This window comes from Paramisgurnus dabryanus, chromosome 18 (assembly GCF_030506205.2).
Source record: "Paramisgurnus dabryanus chromosome 18, PD_genome_1.1, whole genome shotgun sequence".
Classification (NCBI taxonomy): domain Eukaryota; kingdom Metazoa; phylum Chordata; class Actinopteri; order Cypriniformes; family Cobitidae; genus Paramisgurnus; species Paramisgurnus dabryanus.
The window spans coordinates 21,063,038-21,081,450 of record NC_133354.1 but is presented as its reverse complement, the minus strand read 5'-3'; the positions used below and the strand labels follow the sequence as shown (position 1 = coordinate 21,081,450).

Genomic DNA, 18,413 nt, shown 5'->3' with positions numbered 1-18,413 from the left:
CTTCAGATGAAAAAACTTGCCAGGTTCAGGTTCATCAGGGTAGTAAAAAATAGATTTTCCAGCATCATATTTCACACCTGACTAAAACATACAAAAGAATATTCTTAATCCGAATCAAATGGAGAACTGAGTATCAAAGGCAAATATATAATTAATAAGCTTGTATAATTTATGTGTATTTAACCAAGAGGCCTGTGTGAATTCAGTTATTGCGGTTTTTATTTAACTTGACAGATTTTTTTTTTAAGTTTCACTTTTAATAGGAAAAACAAATAAAAAAATGCCAGATTCTAAATGAGTGATAAGCATTGAATGTCTCACAGTGATAAGGTTTGGCAACAGATTCATGAGGTTTATATGTTATTTGAATAGCAGAGGTGTTTTTTCAGAGGTGAGGCAGACAGTCCCTCCTCAAAATGAATTTCGATGATAAATTCGATGAGACAAAGTAAAACAAATGTTATGAAATGTAACTCGTTTAAACACGATTTTAAGTTTTTTTTGTGATCTGATCTCAAGTTGTCAACAGCAACTTGCGTGGTTTTGTGTGACAAAAGCAAATAACAGTCCATCTTTAAATAGAAGTCATAGGAGATGAATTTGAGACTAATACCAGGTGTAAACAGGGATGATTAGATTGAATAGTGTGTTAAGCATTCATTTTTTGTAAAGCAGCACTGCCCAATAGTGACACCGGTGGATAAAGTTTCTTTCCTGTCTCCTGTGAATTAATTGCGATGTCATTGAAGCATGCAGTGAATGTGATGGGAGGGATAACAGTGGAATTATAGGATTATCTTGTCAATACGATAACCCTTACTATTATATTCACATTCGCACATGGATAGATTAATTACAAAGTAAACAACCGATTCAAATCATCACCTCGGGTTGTCTGAATTTAAAAAAAGATGTGATGAAATATTAAAAGTTGGTTGAGTGAGTTGGCTTATGATAACTGGTTAAATGAAACCTGAGTGTCTGCCAACAGTACGACATGTTCAGAAAATTATTTTTACGAGTAACAGCTTAATAACATGTTACAAAATGAAACACTGAACTGTAACACAAATGTGTATGTTACTGCGTTATTTTTTAATTTTACAAACATTTTTAAAAACATTACAATAATTAAAATTCCAAAAAAATTAAATTCTGTCTATTTTTACACCTTTAACTCTTTCCCTGACATTGACGAGTTATCTTGTCAATTAAGAGAAAACATTTGTAAAAAAATTTTTTCCTTATGAGGTTTTATGTTTATATAAAAAACATATTTACTAATTTTAAACTCTGTGTGTGTTTTGATAATTATTTTTAATCTGATCTCTAACAAAATTCCTTCACAAAAATGCAATTATTTAAGATGTTGCTAAAAATAATTTGTTTTTGAAAAAAAAATACCCATATTTAAGAGTTTATAAGCGGAGAAAAAAATATAGATAGGATGAAACTTTTTTCCCCATTTTGTTTTGTTTGTTTATTGTTTGTTTGAAAGCAGAGGGTCTGTTCTTTCATTTGATATATTTTTATGTTTATATATTTTAGAAGAAAATTTTCCAGGAAGGCATTTTGTGAAACTTTTGTAAAAATCACAAAAAATACTTGGCGGGAATGAGTTAAGGGGCAGCTCACCCATGTTGTTACAAACCTGTAGAAATTTATTCATTCTGATCAACACGAAGGAAGATATTTGTAATCAAGCAGGAAACGGAAGCACCATTGACTTTCATAGTAGAAAAAAACAACCATGCAAGTCAATGTTGCTCAAAAACAGTTAGGTTTAAAAAATTGCTAAAAATATATTCCTTTGTGTTGTTTAGCTAAATAAATGTATACAGTAAAACATGAGAGTGAGTAAATAATAACAGAATTTTCATTTTTTGGTGAACTATCCCTTTCATGTTGTTCCAATCCCATGGTGAAATCTGCTTTTTATGCAGCACAAAACAAGAATTTTAAGACAGTTTTTCACTGCTACAAAAGCTACAAAAAGACAAAAAAGCAAGATGAAAGTCATCTATATGATATTCTGAATCTGTATAGGCTTGGGGAGAATTTAAGCCATTATTTCCTGATCATGTTTTCATTTGAATGCACCTGAGAGCTTTGATGGAGAGGAAAATGTTCAAGGAATAATGTCTCACCTACGTGTCACACAAAGCTATTAAATGGCTTCAGAAGAGCGCATGAGGCTTTTATGGAGTTTTTGTTCTTTGTGGAGCCTGACAGATGGGAATGACGTCATTTTTAAATACTCCAAATTACAATTTATTTATTCTAGTAATGATTAAATATTTATGTATATGTAGCTTATAGATTATAAGGAAGTTTACAAACTTGTGCTAGACAACATTAATACCGTATATGATCTAAATTATTTTTTGTGGATAATCCAGATAATCCAGAAAAGCGGAAAATCCAGCTTTGTTCCTTTCACCCTTGAAATCCCCATTTGTTTTGAGAGTTTAAGGTCTATGATATTACGAGATTAATAATCGTGTGTGTGTTTAGTGTGATAATTCATCTCTGAGGATGATGATCTGTGTATAGCACTAGACTAGAGATATATTCATCTTCACAACCTTACAGGACCCAGCAGGCTGTAAATCAGTGCTGAGCTGGACATTAATAGACAAATGTGTGATCAAATGAATTACAATGAGCAAGAGTGTGCCTTACAAAATAAAGCTGCTTCGTGATGCCATAGAGCAACCATTTTTTTGGCCGAATGGTTCCCTGAAGAACATTTCTGTTATTATTAATTGTCAGTATGTGTGTTCTCTAAGAAACGAACCCACAACATTTTCGCCAAAGTTACAAAAGCACTGCATCCATTTTTTTTTCAGAATTGCTGTATTTTGGGTAAATCTGTGCATCAGTCCATCTGCGTATCTAAATGCATGGACATTTCGATTATAACGCTTAACTTACCATGAGATCATACGGTTCCCATGACAACCCCATAGTCTGTGAGTAGATGCTCATCAGTTTAGCGGCGAGTGCGTTTGTATGTGACAAATGCTTGGCCATCGTTACACACCACATAATGACCGGGTTCATTTGATTCTGTGCAAATAAAGACTTATTATGAGGTGTCCACTTATTGATTTGTGAATTGCTCCAAAAATACAATTTTATTACGGATTCAAGCCATTTGTTTGAGAGCATTGATGTGCTCACATGATGACAGATGCTTGGTTCTGCATTATAAGTACTGCTCATGTTTATTCAAACCTCATGAAACTTCAGATCTCACAGATGAGCTGTTACTTTTCTAAGCAATCAGACTCACGACGATCACCAAACGAATGATAAAATGGGACATGACATTATTTGACAGGTGACCCTATGAACAATATTGTTCAAAACATTTGTGATAATGTACTGTAAGCACACATGAACAAAATATATAACGCTGTGCACCTTTAATTTAGAAAGAATCGATTTTTTTCATAAGTGGTTTAAACTGAAGCACAGTTGTGATGATTTTTTTACCTGCTGTTTTCAGTGTAGTCCATCAACCTGCATAAAATGAGATTAAAATAGATATACAAAGGATATTGTGTTTTTTTATGACAAAACGTGAACAAATTGTCTGTGTTATTGTTCCTGAAAACACTGAATGCTTTTTGAACTATTATTGTAATCTGTCATGTTGATTGTAATCTCATTATAATGATAACCACATTCACCTCTTCCCTTTCTGTCTTTTTCAGTCAAAATCCGAAGCTTCGTAGCAGTTCGTCGACCAGGTAAGATTGTCCTGTTACTACAACCCGCACTGAAGTTACCCAAAATCCCTGTATATATATATACATCCTCATATTAGACAAATGAAGGCAAAAATACAAATTGACATGGTTATGTCTCTCATTGGTTGTTATGTATGCTGTATTAACACAAATGATCACTAATTGTTTTCCATTTAGTCTGCATGTTTAACTCTTAAAGGAATAGTTCACCCCAAAAATAATATCCTTACAACCATACATAGATGCTGCATCGAGCACTTTTTTCCGCCATATTGGGGAGGGCAAAACTGCTGTATGGACACATACGTGTAAACAGAGAGCTGTGGTTTTGTGGATAAAACACCCAAATTTTTTTATATATCTCATCTGAATAAAATGCTAAACTTGTGCTTATCAAGCATTGTAAACAGAAATGTAGATATTATTGTGCTTTTATCTGGAAATAGACAGCTTTTATCCACTCGCATGTGTTTATTAGGCAGTCTCACCCTTCCCAATATGGTGGTGACGTTGACCCACAATTCCAACCTATCCTTCAATTTGTCTGACCATATTTGTTCACAAAATTAGTCCCGTTTTGGTTTTAATGCTGTTTGGGCAAACATCATGGGTTTAATCCTATATATTATAGGGCGGTTTCCTGGAGAGGGATTAGACTAGTCCTGGACTAAAATAAATGTAAGAGCTGCCCAAACTGAAAACAACTTGCACTGACATATCTTAAAATACATCAGTGGCGTTTGTTTTGCCTCAAAATGCACACAAGTATTGTTTTTAGTAAAGCATGTTTGTTAAAACTACTTATATTTAATTATTAAACTAAGACCTAGTTCTGTCTTAAAGGTGGTGTGTGTAATTTTTTTAAAGGATCTCTTGAAAAATGCAAAATAATATACAAAACTCTATTATCAGGGGTGTATAAAGACCTTTTTATAATGAACCGTTATGTTTTTATTACCTCAGAATGAGGCGTTTTTATCCCCTTACATGGAAGTCGCCATTTTGTGCCGCCATGGTTCTACAGAAGCCCTTAAAGGACAAACTTTTTTAACAAGTTGTCTCCGTTGATGACATGTTTTTCCGGGAGGGTACTGTAGCTTCTCTATGCGTTTCAACAGCGAGGGGTGGGCAGTGGACTGAGCCGTTGGCTGCAATTCGCAACCTCACCACTAGATGCTGCTCAAATTTACACACTGCACCTTTAAGATGATCCCTGTCTCGGAAACCACCCCATAGATTATCTTTTTGTGTGTCATATATTTAAAAAAAAAAATACTGGGTAAAGAACCATGTATAAAGAATGAATCGTCACTGGTCTCACGCTTCGATGCAATTGCGGTTATTAGGTTAGCGATTAGTTTTGATCTCAAACCACAATGCATTGTGATGCATCCCAATGCTTGCATACTTATTTTTATATTACTGCACAGGAAAGTCTGTCTCCCTCACAATGTTACTGTTGTGGCTCTTTGTCTTCTTTCTTATCAAAGTTCCACAATAAAAACCTTTGCTCCAGAGATGCGCGCTTCATTGATATGCCGCGTATTGCTTTGAGATGCAATGTGGCATCTTAAATGTGTCGATTGAGCCCTTTACATATAAAAACTTTCAACAGCGGTCCAAGTTCAAAAATATATAATGGGCTTCATTTACTCCTGCACACACTCTTTCTCTCCTTAGAGAGACAGAAAAAAGAGAGAGGCGTGCAAGAGAGACGTGGGAGAGACATGCGCGCGGATGAGAGATGCAAGCAAGAAAGAGAGATCTGTGCAAACACTGCTTTTTAAAATGACCGATTATTCGTTTTTATGCATCAATGATGTAATCGTTCACATCAGCATCGCGATGCATCATAAAACTATTATATTCAACATCCCTCTATACGTTACGTATAATTGAACCCGCATTGTCATTGATGGCAGCCATCAAAGTCAATTCATGATGTAACAAGCAACACAATACTGTTGTTGTTTTTATTCCCACTAGAGGGCGCTTACCTTTAAAACGTAATTGTGGGTCATTTTTGGCTGCTGGCCAGTGGCGGGCGGTGACTTCTTTTTTTCGAGTGCACTCAATGCGACGTTCGTCACAAAATGTATGTAGCCCGTCATGTGTGTGGTTCCTTTTTTCAAAATATGTGTTCTGCGCATCAAGAGATCCCGCATCACGTGTGTTGTCAAAATAAGTGCCTGCTGCAGACGCGTCTAAAGGGTTTATGATAAAAGAGACGCTCGCGTTTGCCAGATACTCACATAATCTCATGTGTAATCAGAGTTTACTGTTAAGGGAGTGCCTTGCGTGTATTTTGTGAACGTGAGCGTCTCGTTTATCATAAATGGTTTTGACGCGTGTGCAGCAGGCACTTATTTTGACAAAACACGTGATGCACATGTTTCACATGCTGCTGCCACAATCAACCTATATAGTGTTTTTTTTTTTAAAGTCAGGCTAAACAATTCAGCAGTCGATGCAGCATCTATGTACATTATGTCTATGGTTTATACCTTGTTGACAGACTCACTGTCCATATTGTGTATCACAACTGTTCAGATCCGATCTGTGCGTCTTGTAGCCATGTTCGGGATTATCGGCACTGTTTCTATGGCAATGATGTCGCGCTGGCACGACAATATGCCTCGACGTCTGACGTTGTAGAAACTATATTTCCCAATAAATTGACTTTCCCAAACACCCCTATCGTTTCGTCAGAAATGGACTGTTCCAAAATTCACGCTAGGGTTTGCGTTTACGTGACAGCATGATGTAACCAAAAAGCTACACACATGCATTCAGAGTGGTCAGACTGAAAAAGATTTCCGGAAATGTGATTTGAAACCACCTTCGGATGTAGCCTTAAACGGATAAAAAACGGATTTCATCCAGTTTTTGCCGATTCACACATTCGTGATTGGATTTCAATCGGATATTGATTGACAATGTGAACAAGGTATTAGACACCCTCATGTTCCAAACCTCATCGACTTTCGTAAAACACAAAATACGAAAGCAAAAAAACTTAAAAGTTAAACAGGTTTGGAATGACATCATTTTCGTTTTTAGACAAATTATTCCTGTAAGCATGTTTGACGGTCTTTATCAGGAACTACAGTAGAATGCAAGTTCCTGCAGGAAATGTGTGAACGCTCCATTACATAAATGTTGGTGTCTGGGTCATGTAGTGCTCTGTATGTGTATGTATGTGTGTGTCCGTCGCAGCCCAGCTTCACTCAGCCCCACCTCTCCTCGCTCCCCCTCCTGGCCGATGTTTTCTGCTCCCTCCAGCCCTCAGCTGGCCTCCTCCACCTCCAGTGAATCCCCTAGCATCAGGTGTGTGTCCTGCACCGGTCTGCTTATACTGAACCCCGTTTCTAATCATCGACTGATTTTTAGTTATGGCTGTGCAGCTTTAACCTTTATATCTGAATGTATACACGAGTCCAACTAATGCACGAATGCCCTCCTAAAATGAAGTAAAAACTCTACCTACATTTGCATTCATGCATTTGCAGACGCTTTTATCTAAAGCAACTTACAGTACATTACAATATCATTATTTGTGCTCACTGGGACTCAAACCCATGACTTTTATACTGTTAATGCAATGCTCTAACCAATTAAAACGCAGGAATATTATAGCGTATGAATAAATAAAATCTGATAAACAATGGTATCACCATGATTTCATTTCATTTTCAAACCAATTGACCCTAACTTTTGACTTGTTTTCTGTTGCCAGTACACCTCCACGGAAAGCTCGTGCACTGTACGCCTGTAAGGCCGAACATGACTCTGAACTGTCATTTATTGCTGGGACCGTCTTTGAAAACGGTGAGTGTCCCGGGGTGTGTCCGTTTGAACCCACCAGCAGGTGCAGCAGGTTAATTTAGTCGGCTAAGCAGGTTTACTTTAAGCTTTGGTCGATGCGTTTGCCTTGTTTTACCTCTTGCCCCTTAACAGAGCTCAACACTTGAATCTCTTAGTAAAACCTCAGCTGTATTCAACGGAGACTTCAGACACTGTAGGACAGTGGCAGCCGGTGACTTCTTTTTTCGAGGGCGCACCATGCGAAGTTTGTCACAACATGTATGAAGCCCATCATGTGTGTGTTTCGTCATTTCAAAATATGTGCATCATGCGTCTTGTCAAAATAAGTGCTTGGAGCAGACGCGTCTTAAGGGTTTATGATAAAAGAGATACTCTCATAATCTCATGCGTAATCAGAGTTTACTGTTAAGGGAGTGTCTTGCGTTTTTTTTTTTTTAACGTGAGCGTCTCTTTTATCATAAACGGTTTTGACGCGTGTGCAGCAGGCACTTATTTTGACAAAGCACGTGATGCACATGGTTCACATGAAGCAACAAACACATTTTGAAAGCACAGCAACACACGTCACTCGTCCAAACACATAATGTGAATTAGCGCCCCTCGGAAGAGCAGTCACCAGCTGCCACTACTGTAGGGTCTCTTAGGGCAGTGGTTCCCAAACTTTTTTGGCATGCGGCACCCCTTGTATACACTGCATCCCTAAGTGCCCCCCCCCAAGAAAATGTATGAGATTAAACGTTCCAAAGCTTAAAGCAACACTATGTAGTTTTTTTACCTTTAAATAATGTTTCTAAAATTATTTCAGTGATAGAACAACTTTTAACTGGACAAATTGTACTGTTGCTGCAACCTGAGCAGCCTCCTAGCTGCTACAAGCACACTCTGAAAGTGGCGGTGGAGGGTAGAGCACACAGCCCCGCCCCTCCCCCTGCCTGCAGAAGAGTGTCTGATACCAGGCACTGTTGCGCTTTTCAACCACATGGGGGAGCTGTAAGTCATTTTTACATGGAAACTACATAGTGTTGCTTTAATATTTTAATTAAACAAAACATATTAAATTATACAATGTAGTGCTGTTGGTTAGTAGCCTTATTTTTCTGAGATTTAATTATACAGAATTTAGGATAAATTGATTTATAAAATGTCATAACCAGGGACCCCCGGCACCATCTCAGGGAACCCCAGTTTGAGAACCACTATCTTAGCAGACTCAACTTAAAGGGCCAAATATAAGCAATCCTTATGCTATTTATATTTACTCTCTGTGAAATCAAGGCTAAAGTCTTAATCTAATGATGAGATACATTGATTTTAATCTTTGACATGACCTTACCCCCAGACAGCAGACGACTCCGGGCCGGATCCACACTGGATCTGGGCCAAATTCGCCAGGATCCAGGGCTCATTTAGAAAATGCTGCGTAGAAACGATCCTACATTTGATCTTACGATAATTTATCAAACATGCGTACGTATAATTCATAAATCATAAATGAACTTCAACTTGTGCACAGCTAAGCAGTTTCAGATTTCCGCCATTAAACGATGGCTAATTAATGTGATAAACATAAAAAACAGCGCTTGTCAAGCAGCAAAAATGGCTTATATTTCCAAAAACCTGCAGAAGTGCTTACGTCTGCTCAGACCATAGACTGTAAAAAAGATGGATGACCCGACGTCGCCTCCTTCCATTGTATTAACATTTGAACATATATCAGCGTGATAACAACTACCTTAAATGACCAAAACCATCTTTCGGAAATTTTTATTGGAAGTGTAAATATTTTTTTATTTAGAGCAGAGTCCCATTCGTTTGAATGGAGAGGGCGGGGTTTATGACTTGTACTGCAGCCAGCCACCAGGAGGCGATTAAAGAGCCAGCGGCTTCACTTTTCAAGACATATGAGGCACACCCAGCTCAGACCCTGCACTTTTCCACGTCAAAGACAGTTTTTATTAATTTGGACTTTGCCGTGGATTTTAGGTACGCACGCTTTATAAATGAGGCCTCCGGTGCGGATCTGGTCCGGAGTTGTCAGTATTAAAGATATCAAGGTTATATTTCCACATGTTCTTTACGTTATGTAGGATGATTTTATGTAGAAACCAAAAAAAAGTTTTCACTTCTGAATCCAGAAGACTGGATGATGCCGTTCAGTCCGGAATTCACACAAACTCTTTTGTCACATGGCTCACATCTCTCAGAAGAAGAATTAAACTGTCAGCTTCACCTTTTATTTTTATCTTGTGTTACAGTCCATTCATCAAGGGAACCCGGCTGGTTGGAAGGCACTTTGGATGGGAAAAGAGGGTTAATCCCAGAGAACTATGTGGAGTTTTTCTAGCCGGAAGGGACTTTTAATTCGAGGCAATGAGACAGAGACCCATATTTTGAAAAGACGTTGAACTTGAAGAGAAATCAAGCTTGTGTGATACTATGGGTTTTTGGCAACTCCCTAGTGGGTCAACATTATTCTGCGTATCCCACAATTAAATAAGTTTAATACAAGGTAAAAGAGGGGAATAAATCTTGGGACCAAGCTGCTGTTTCCTAAACCATAATCCTTTTCAAATTTATAGCATGGGCTCTTATAGTGAATTATGGACAGCAGTACCATTATCCAGTATGTGTGATGTTTCTATGCAGTCTAAAGCTTTTTTGAATGTTTAAGATGCTTTTATTTGTTTTGTTTAGAACTACTAAAAGCTGTACCTGTTAACTGGGGAGAAAAATGTTGCACTCTTTTGTATTTCAGGAAGCAATTTAAAGCAATTTCCATTTTTCAGCCTTTTTAGCATGTAAGTGTAAAATGTGGATTAACGTCATATGTAAAGCACTCTTATTTATAATGCATTATTTCTAAAGAGATTTGTGTTCTGGAGTGTATTAACATTGTAAATACGTGACATTTGATAAGGTATAATTTTTTGTAAAATGTGAAATATATTTTTATTGTAGCATACTAACTTAATTTTTTTTAATCCCAATCGAGCTTACATATTTTTAAAAAAGAAAATCGTGTAAAAAACAATTCTGAGCCTCACTTTACGATATCAAATGTAAAAGTTGTTCGATTTTTCTATTAAATAAAGAGTTGATAGCTCAATTTTCATTTAAATACATATTGATGTCCATTTTATTTTTTGCATTAAGAAAACTGCAACTATTTGGAGCTGATTTGAGTACATTTGGTTCAGATGAAATATAATGTAGATCTAAGCATGTAAAAAATAGCTTTTACATTGTATTTTTATAAAAACAACAGCTTAATAAATGTATGAACTTTACAGAGCGGTTGTATGGCCGAGAGAAAAATAAACCACCGTGATCAAGCTTACATGTGTCGTAATAATGCATATACAAAGAGACAAAATATCAAACTAGCACATTGATTTCACAGCATAACAAAGACAAGGTTATCCCTCCAAATGAATTTTGTCCAACATTTAATCAAATAAGTGTAAAGATCGACATTGACTACAGGATAGGTATAATACAGAAGTCATACAAAACTATTTTTTTTAACAAATAAACATATATCCTTTACATTGGATTACTTTTACATAGAACTGAAATGCAAACAAACAAAAAGACTTTAATGAAAGCCATATACCAATGAAATATGATTTGCCCTTAATCTTTAAAGATATTATTTGCATGAATTTTTGTACAAAATTGATTTCCTGCGTCCGAAATCGCATACTGTGACAGGACGTACTAATTTAAATAAACTTCTTACTCATTCACTGTTATAACAACGTAAAAATATGGGTAGTGTGAATGAAATTTGGACGTACTAGATCCGCCATCTTGATACATGAAGTGACCCACGTCCTCATAATAACTGATTAACTGATATTAACTTGAATGACATTAAATGTACCCACAAAGATCAGCTGTTTTCCTTATGCATTTGCATTTTAAAAGAGCTGTGTTTTTTGACATTTTTAATATGATGACGCCTCTCCAGAAGTAGGCGATTTTGGACGCAACGAATATGTCAGGCCAGTATTAGGGTAGTGCAAATTTTCAGGCTCTGATTTATATATATATATATATATTTATATATATATATATATATATATATATATATATATATATATTTGTAATGACTAGTGAATTTTACAGCATGATACATGAGACCAAAGCCTAAATCTTTATAAAAGAAATAGAAAAGGATAAAATAAAGTACTAAAGTTGGGTATTAAGTGCTACTTTAAAATGTAACTGCTTTAAATACTTTTTTCTTTCATTTTTTTTTTAAATCTGCGTTGCTTTGGTCACTCTGTTGCACTATACAAAATATACTCAAGCACCCCTCCTGCTTATAACTTTAAGCTTTCATTTTTTTTTTAAAACAGCGATTAATCTTATATTTCTCCTATTGATTTATAGAATTTACATTTACATACAACATACAAACACTTCTTCAAAGTGCATTTGCAATTCATCTCTCGACAAAAAAGATATAACTTGTTTTTTTTTTAATAAAATTATTCTATTGTAAAATGATTTTCATATCAAAGAGGATCTGTTAGCGTAGCTTCATTTAAAAATGATCTATGACTTCCACAAAGAAAAAAACTTTGTGTTCTCCTGAATTTAAGCAACCTACTTTTTATGGCTCACGGACTCCTTTTGCAAGGCCTACTGTGAAACAATTAGAAAATAAATCTTAAGGGGAAAAAACAGCCTTATGAAATACACTAAAATATCGTTGTCAGGGAGGATATAGGACATCTACTGTACACTTCATGTTGGTTAAAATAAGCATTGGGAAATGAAGGTTAAACTAACAGTGACTGGTAACACTGGTTATGAATGTAAGCTCGTATTTCCATCATCAGATCGTATTTCAGCGCTGTTGATAATACATACAGCCGATGACAAGCAACAGTGTTACTGGGAATTAACTTTCAAGCCTCCCATAACCACTAGAGTTTTAATACTGTGCACGGCTGCAGAGGGTCAGGGTGTCACATTGGTGCTGTTATTTGACACCGCAGTCTATGAATGAACAGCTGGACTTTATCAGATAATCAAATTTAGCTGTATTTTTTGTTTGTTAGGTAGAAGGTCCTTACACAGAAATATGCAGGAAGAAAACCAACCAAAAAGCTGGAAAACTGTAAAATGACCTGCTAAAACCCGCATGCTGTTGCTTTATATAATTCATGTTAATGCAGTTGCATTAACACGTAGTGAAGGTGCTTTAAAAAGGGTTGAGGAGCAACAGCATGCGGGTTGGAAACATGAGAACAAATGAACAGATTTTGGGTTTTAGGTGATCTATCGCTTTAAGCCGGGAATAAAGCGTAGCTGGTGCGGTTCTCCGAGTAAAGCTAGAGGTATAGTCTGGTTTTAACATGTACGCAAGGGTCTGCGTAAAGTGCGCGTGACGTAAATTTCATCATCAGAAAAGTACGCATGCTCTATACTGTATGCACACCCCAGATTTTTGTAACCCTGCGCGTACTTTGCATATGTACGTTGCACATGTGCCTACAGAAGAATGTAGCTCAGGAGATGCGTTGAACATCTGTGTACACGTATGAGTCAAATAAACTATACTTTGCAAGCTGTGCAGTTAACTGTGCGCATTAGGGGTGTCACGATTCTCCAAATCCTCGATTCGATTACATTTTCGATTCTAAGGTACTTTTTTATGTTTTTGAAAGAACAGGTTGCAATGCCATTTTTAGACTAGACTTTTATGAAATATAATATCTGACCTTGAACCCGGAGATGGAATGTTAGTCGTGCTGCCAGTGGAAAAATATGGTACACGCACATACCTGATAAAACTAAACTTCCTGTCGGATGAACATTCCTGTCAGTACTTTGCATCTTTAAAACATGCTTTTATTACCGTCAGATGAGATTGTGAGACTATACCCCAATAAGTCATGTTTAAATGCTGTTTTCATAACTCTTACGCTGCGTTTACACCAGCCGCGGTAGAGGCGTCAAGCGCGGGTGATTTCAATGTTAAGTCAATGTGAAGACGGGTTGACGTGCGTCTGGAGGTCTCACAGCGCTAATGAGGCATTTAGCCAACGCGCCACGTTAACCAATCAGGAGCTTGCTTTAGTAGTGACGTGATTACAGAAAGCGAGCGGAGTCGCAGAAACCTCTCCCTTGACGCGAATTTCCGTGTGAATGTCTCGATGACTAGAATTTCACGCGCGGCTTTCACGAGCGAATAAAGCGAGTACACTCAAACTGTTCAAGCGGCAAACGAAGCGTGATAGACGCGATTTTGACGCCTTAAACGCGGCTGGTGTAAACCCACGTTTAAGCAACTGAAAAACAGATATCAGTACAGATAAACGACCGGTCCTGGCACAGACGCCGCTCTGGTGTGCACACGCGTGTGCTGTTTTTGTTTCCCATGTAAAGAGCAGCTCACGTGGTGTCTCCTGCATCTGCCATGCTATCTTTTGACTGGCTGTAGCTAGCTAAATTAGAGGAGGTTGACTCGCAGCACTCAAAACCTGTTTTTTTTCCACTTGGCAAGCAGACCGGACGTGACATGGGGGAGTATAAGCATCGACGATTAAATTTTTTCATTCGAAGCTCGAGGTTGTCACTTAATTTAGATAAATTTCAATCAAAAATCGAAACCGTGACACCCTTAGTGCGCATACACGTAATAACAGACTACGGGGTTAAGTGTAAAACCATGGAGCGCATGATGAACCAGTAACAATGATCAAACATGATCAAGCACAGGACAGACAAATGTTCCACAAAAGAGCATTTGAGGCTTGGCACCACAGGGACACATGAAAGGCAAAAAGCTAAAAACTCACAGATTTTGAGATCTGATGGAAAACTAAAAAGAAAAATTATGCACACAGCGCGAATCATTCAATGGATGAATTAACTCTTCGAGCATGCACAAACTCACACAAATCAGGGGTGGGGGTGGCGCTTAATGCTGAATATTATGAATGCCGGGCTATTTTAAACTACATCTGATCACAATGGATGGATGGATGATAAATCTGACAAATTAACCCTGAATTCAGCCCAGGGATTCTAGGAGCGACCATCAGCTTTCCAAACTACAACCATATACATGCGACAGGCGTTCATTTCATACGAACCTGGGCTACTAATCAGACAAACAAAACAAATAAAATCTCATTAATAATTCACTACTACACATTTTCCAATTTCAGTGGAGCTTGTAAAAAAAAAAGAGGAACTTAGTGCTCAATGTCTGTTATGAAACAAATGAGAGATTGGTGGCATTGCAATGGTGCTTAATTTTGAGTTGCAATTGGACATCAATTTCAAAGGGCCTTGTGTTTCACATCTGCTTCAAGGTTTCCACGAATGCCTCTCGAGTGAAGAAACAAGACAAAAACAGGTGTGATGTATCAACACAAATGCACGTCGTACGGCAAGTCGTTGCGTTTAGCCTGAGAAATGGCCGAAGTCAATTCGCAAAGCGCAAAAAAGGCACAATTCCCTTTTTTGATATACCCATCATCATGTAAACATTTCAGCAGTGTACATGCAAAAAAAGGAGATAGTATGAATAAAAAGAGGTCTTTGACATATTCCCCCTGCTTTGACTGGACATTAAAGAGTTTTAACATGACATAAAGTGTTGAATGTAACTCAGTCCTCGATATCCTCGTTGATCCTCACCATCTGAAAAGCAAGCTTCACCTCGAGCAGGAGCGACCCCATCCGTCGCTTCATTCAGGACGGTTGTGGGCGAAGCGGGGTGACGGACTAACGCTGCTAAGGGAGGGGCTGTCATCATTAAGGCATTGTTAGGATCTAAGGCGGTCATTTCTGATGAAACAGAAGTGGCTTGACGCTCCCATCTTTAAATTTTGGTAGCTGGTTGCTGATGATCTCCGCCAGCATTTCAGGAAACTCCACGCTCAGGGATTTATTCACAAACGTGTAGAAGCAGAAGTTGAGGAGCCCTTCCACCATCTGCGGACAGAATCGGCATTTTAGCACAATAAAGACAACAATGTAACCCCAGGACAGCACTGTGAGTACTGTTGGGATACTATAAGACACAAATTCACTCAATGCTGACCTATGTATACAACTAGTGTATTTAGTTAAGCTGGACAGTAATTTGTTTGAAACTACTGAAATTAGCATCTATTTGCACGTACGAAAGCGGGGACTAACTTGCAAATTCATCTCTGTGGTGCGAGCGGTGCGATTGAGTAGAGGCGGAGACTAATTAGCATATTCATAGATCCCCGTATATACTAAATGAGGGAAATACATTCAAGCAGTTTTTAAAGGACTTTTTCACAGGAAAAACTCTTAAATATGCTACTATGATGCTCAAAGATGAGTTTTAAGTGATAAAATTATCAGCTACGTGGAGACGCCCCCTTGAGACAATCTGGCACCACCACAAGTACTTAAAGCATGCAACGCACCGGGCACGTATTCGCGTGCATGTTTCTGTTTGCTAATTGTAAGAAATCCCATCTTACCTCCTGCATGGTGTCCAAGAGCTTTGTCAGCTGGTAAAACCTTTGCCAGTTCTGGCTGGAGTTCTCTTCTCTTTTCACGATGGCTTTGCCAAGCTCCTTGATGTACGACATGCGGATTTCATCGAACACAGCCTGGCTTTTCAGCCCGTCTTTTGGTACTGTAAACGCCATAAAGTAGGAATGAGACACAGTTGCTGATTAAAATAAACAAGGGGCACCAATAATGCATCTCTTAAAAAGTTCAAATGAAACAAATGCAAATAAAAGTGCATCCCAGGGAAAAGCTCCTGGTGTCGTGTTTGACAGGAATGTGTGATCCTAAGCTCATGGTACTTGCTATTACAAGTTTGACAAAAACACGAAATTTGACATCACCAGAGGATTCGTCTGCACATATTAGACCTGCCTGTCTGAAACTCTTTGACAACAGACACCACAATATATTGCAGCAGTTTTCGCAAACCCTTGCATTTTTCCTAGTGCTGCGTATAACTGTCTTTGCATTGCGTAACAAAATAGCAAAGCAAGTGGCATGTATTTTTAAGCTCTAACACATACAAATTTTATTAGAAAATTGTAAATTACAAATGTGTTTGTCTGAAAAATAATGGACATGTGTTTTTTGGATTGCTTGGGGGTGAGTAAATCAGGGGGTAATTTTGATATTTGGCTGAAGTGTCGCTTTAAGTCACGACCGCTTCTGTGCACATTGCACGGGCCAGATGTAAAGTAAATCACCCAGGAAATATTTGCCAATGCCCAGCCCTGCCTGCGTCACGCCCTCCTGGCTATGACCCAAAGTGAACTCGAGTTAATAGTCATTGTGACTCTCAAAGCGCGAAAGTCATGAGGCACAGACAAAAACTCAAGTTCAGTCAATTGCTCATAATATGTTTTTCATTTTCGCCCAAGTTTTTCAGAAGGTGTGCAGAACTGAAAGGAATGTGTTTCATGTAATGGCAGTATTCCCGGTGACTGTATCGGCTTGGGATTTGTGGCCTAGGGACGTTGGATCTCAGCCCAGGCAAACACTCAAGTTAACCTACACGAAACGCTGCAGATTTGCATAGTCTCCGTGGAATTACATCCCTGATCTCTTATCAGTTTTCGACTGCGCAAGATCTAACACACAGAAGCTGTGGTTCATCAGAAAGTTTAAAATTAAACATTGTCTTACTACTGAATAATGTGAAGTCTACACTATGCTGTTTATTTATGTGCATTATTTTCGACAAACATTTCAACGAAAATACGCTTTTGGTGAAATAGCATGGTCCAATCGTCTAGGAAATATTTATTTTGCATTTTGATTTGATTTAGCAAGTTTAATCCAATAAATATTTATATTAGAAAGCAATATCAAGTTACAGTTTGAAGTGAAGTCTCCTTACTGCATTTATGTCTCTTAGGTTCCATGTATACAGATATTTGTGCATACTATGCATACTAAATAATAAATAGCACAGATACTATAGCAGTATGCAACTTGGTATTACACTTGAGACATTCATGCCGTAGCATTTCACTTCAAGATTCATTTGAAATTGTAATGTAGAAACAACTACTGTAAATGGAAGCTGAGATATTGCTTCAGAAATAAACGTCATTTTCATTTCTTTAAGAGGCAATAGGCTTTATTCCCAGCTGCACTACTTTCTGAACTTCAGCCAGCTCCTTGTTTCCTGTCTGCCATTATTGGACAAACTGATTAATCCAGGTGTGCCTGACCTCAGTAGTCACAACAACAATAATCAGACACACCTGGATTAATCAGTTTGTCCAATAATGGCAGACAGGAAACAAGGAGCTGGCTGAAGATCAGGAAGCAGTGCAGCTGGGCATAAAGCCTATTGAGGTGCATCCGTATGCAACCTTTTCCTGTATCATTCTGGGCTTTGAAAAAGACAAAATAAAGGAAAAACGCTTTTATGAGCCAATTAAACCAAATCACCAGAGTTTGTTCAAGGTGGCGCATTAAGAGGAATTATACAGAGAATGATTTTTCCTGAGGAACAGAACATTACCCATGATCAGACAGAAAACATGTATTGTTTAAAGATATATAAAAGATGTTTCTTGGAAGTAACACAACTTGAAAGCAAAAATACAGACCCCCAGTTTCATTAAAGGATCCACATACTGAAGTAAAAATCGAGATGCTCCAATCTAATTCACAATCTGTGACTCAACAAATGTGATCTCACAAACTGAATGAAATTTGATGAGATGCATATTTAAAAGCATATTAGCTTATTGTAAAATGAATATTAGCTGTGCTTGTTTGATTCTCAAAAAATAATCATCTGAGAGCTTGCATATCAGTTACGTAAATAACGCCTGAAGGATGGGATTG

The 18,413-nt window shown here is 37.7% G+C and overlaps 2 protein-coding genes across 5 annotated transcripts in view; one reads left to right on the top strand and one right to left on the bottom strand.

Annotated features, from left to right (window-relative positions):
- LOC135776499 (rho GTPase-activating protein 26-like) overlaps positions 1-11,931 on the top strand; it is a 102,201-nt gene extending 90,270 nt beyond the window's left edge. For 2 of the 3 annotated variants that reach the window (XM_065287261.2, XM_065287260.2), the window contains exons 21-24: positions 3,720-3,755; positions 6,972-7,082; positions 7,492-7,583; positions 9,836-11,931. In XM_065287261.2, coding sequence (XP_065143333.1) covers positions 3,720-3,755; positions 6,972-7,082; positions 7,492-7,583; positions 9,836-9,924 — 328 coding nt within the window. In that variant the 3' untranslated portion in view covers positions 9,925-11,931. The remainder of the gene's footprint in view (positions 1-3,719; positions 3,756-6,971; positions 7,083-7,491; positions 7,584-9,835) is intronic. The other variant, XM_065287262.2, reaches the window with a different exon arrangement.
- The window catches only part of LOC135776500 (glucocorticoid receptor-like), an 80,749-nt gene continuing 73,345 nt past the window's right edge, over positions 11,010-18,413 (bottom strand). For both annotated transcript variants that reach the window (XM_065287264.2, XM_065287265.2), the window contains 2 exons: positions 16,061-16,218; positions 11,010-15,536 (listed from right to left, as the gene is read on the bottom strand). In XM_065287264.2, the coding sequence (XP_065143336.1) occupies positions 15,384-15,536; positions 16,061-16,218 (311 nt within the window). In that variant the 3' untranslated portion in view covers positions 11,010-15,383. The remainder of the gene's footprint in view (positions 15,537-16,060; positions 16,219-18,413) is intronic.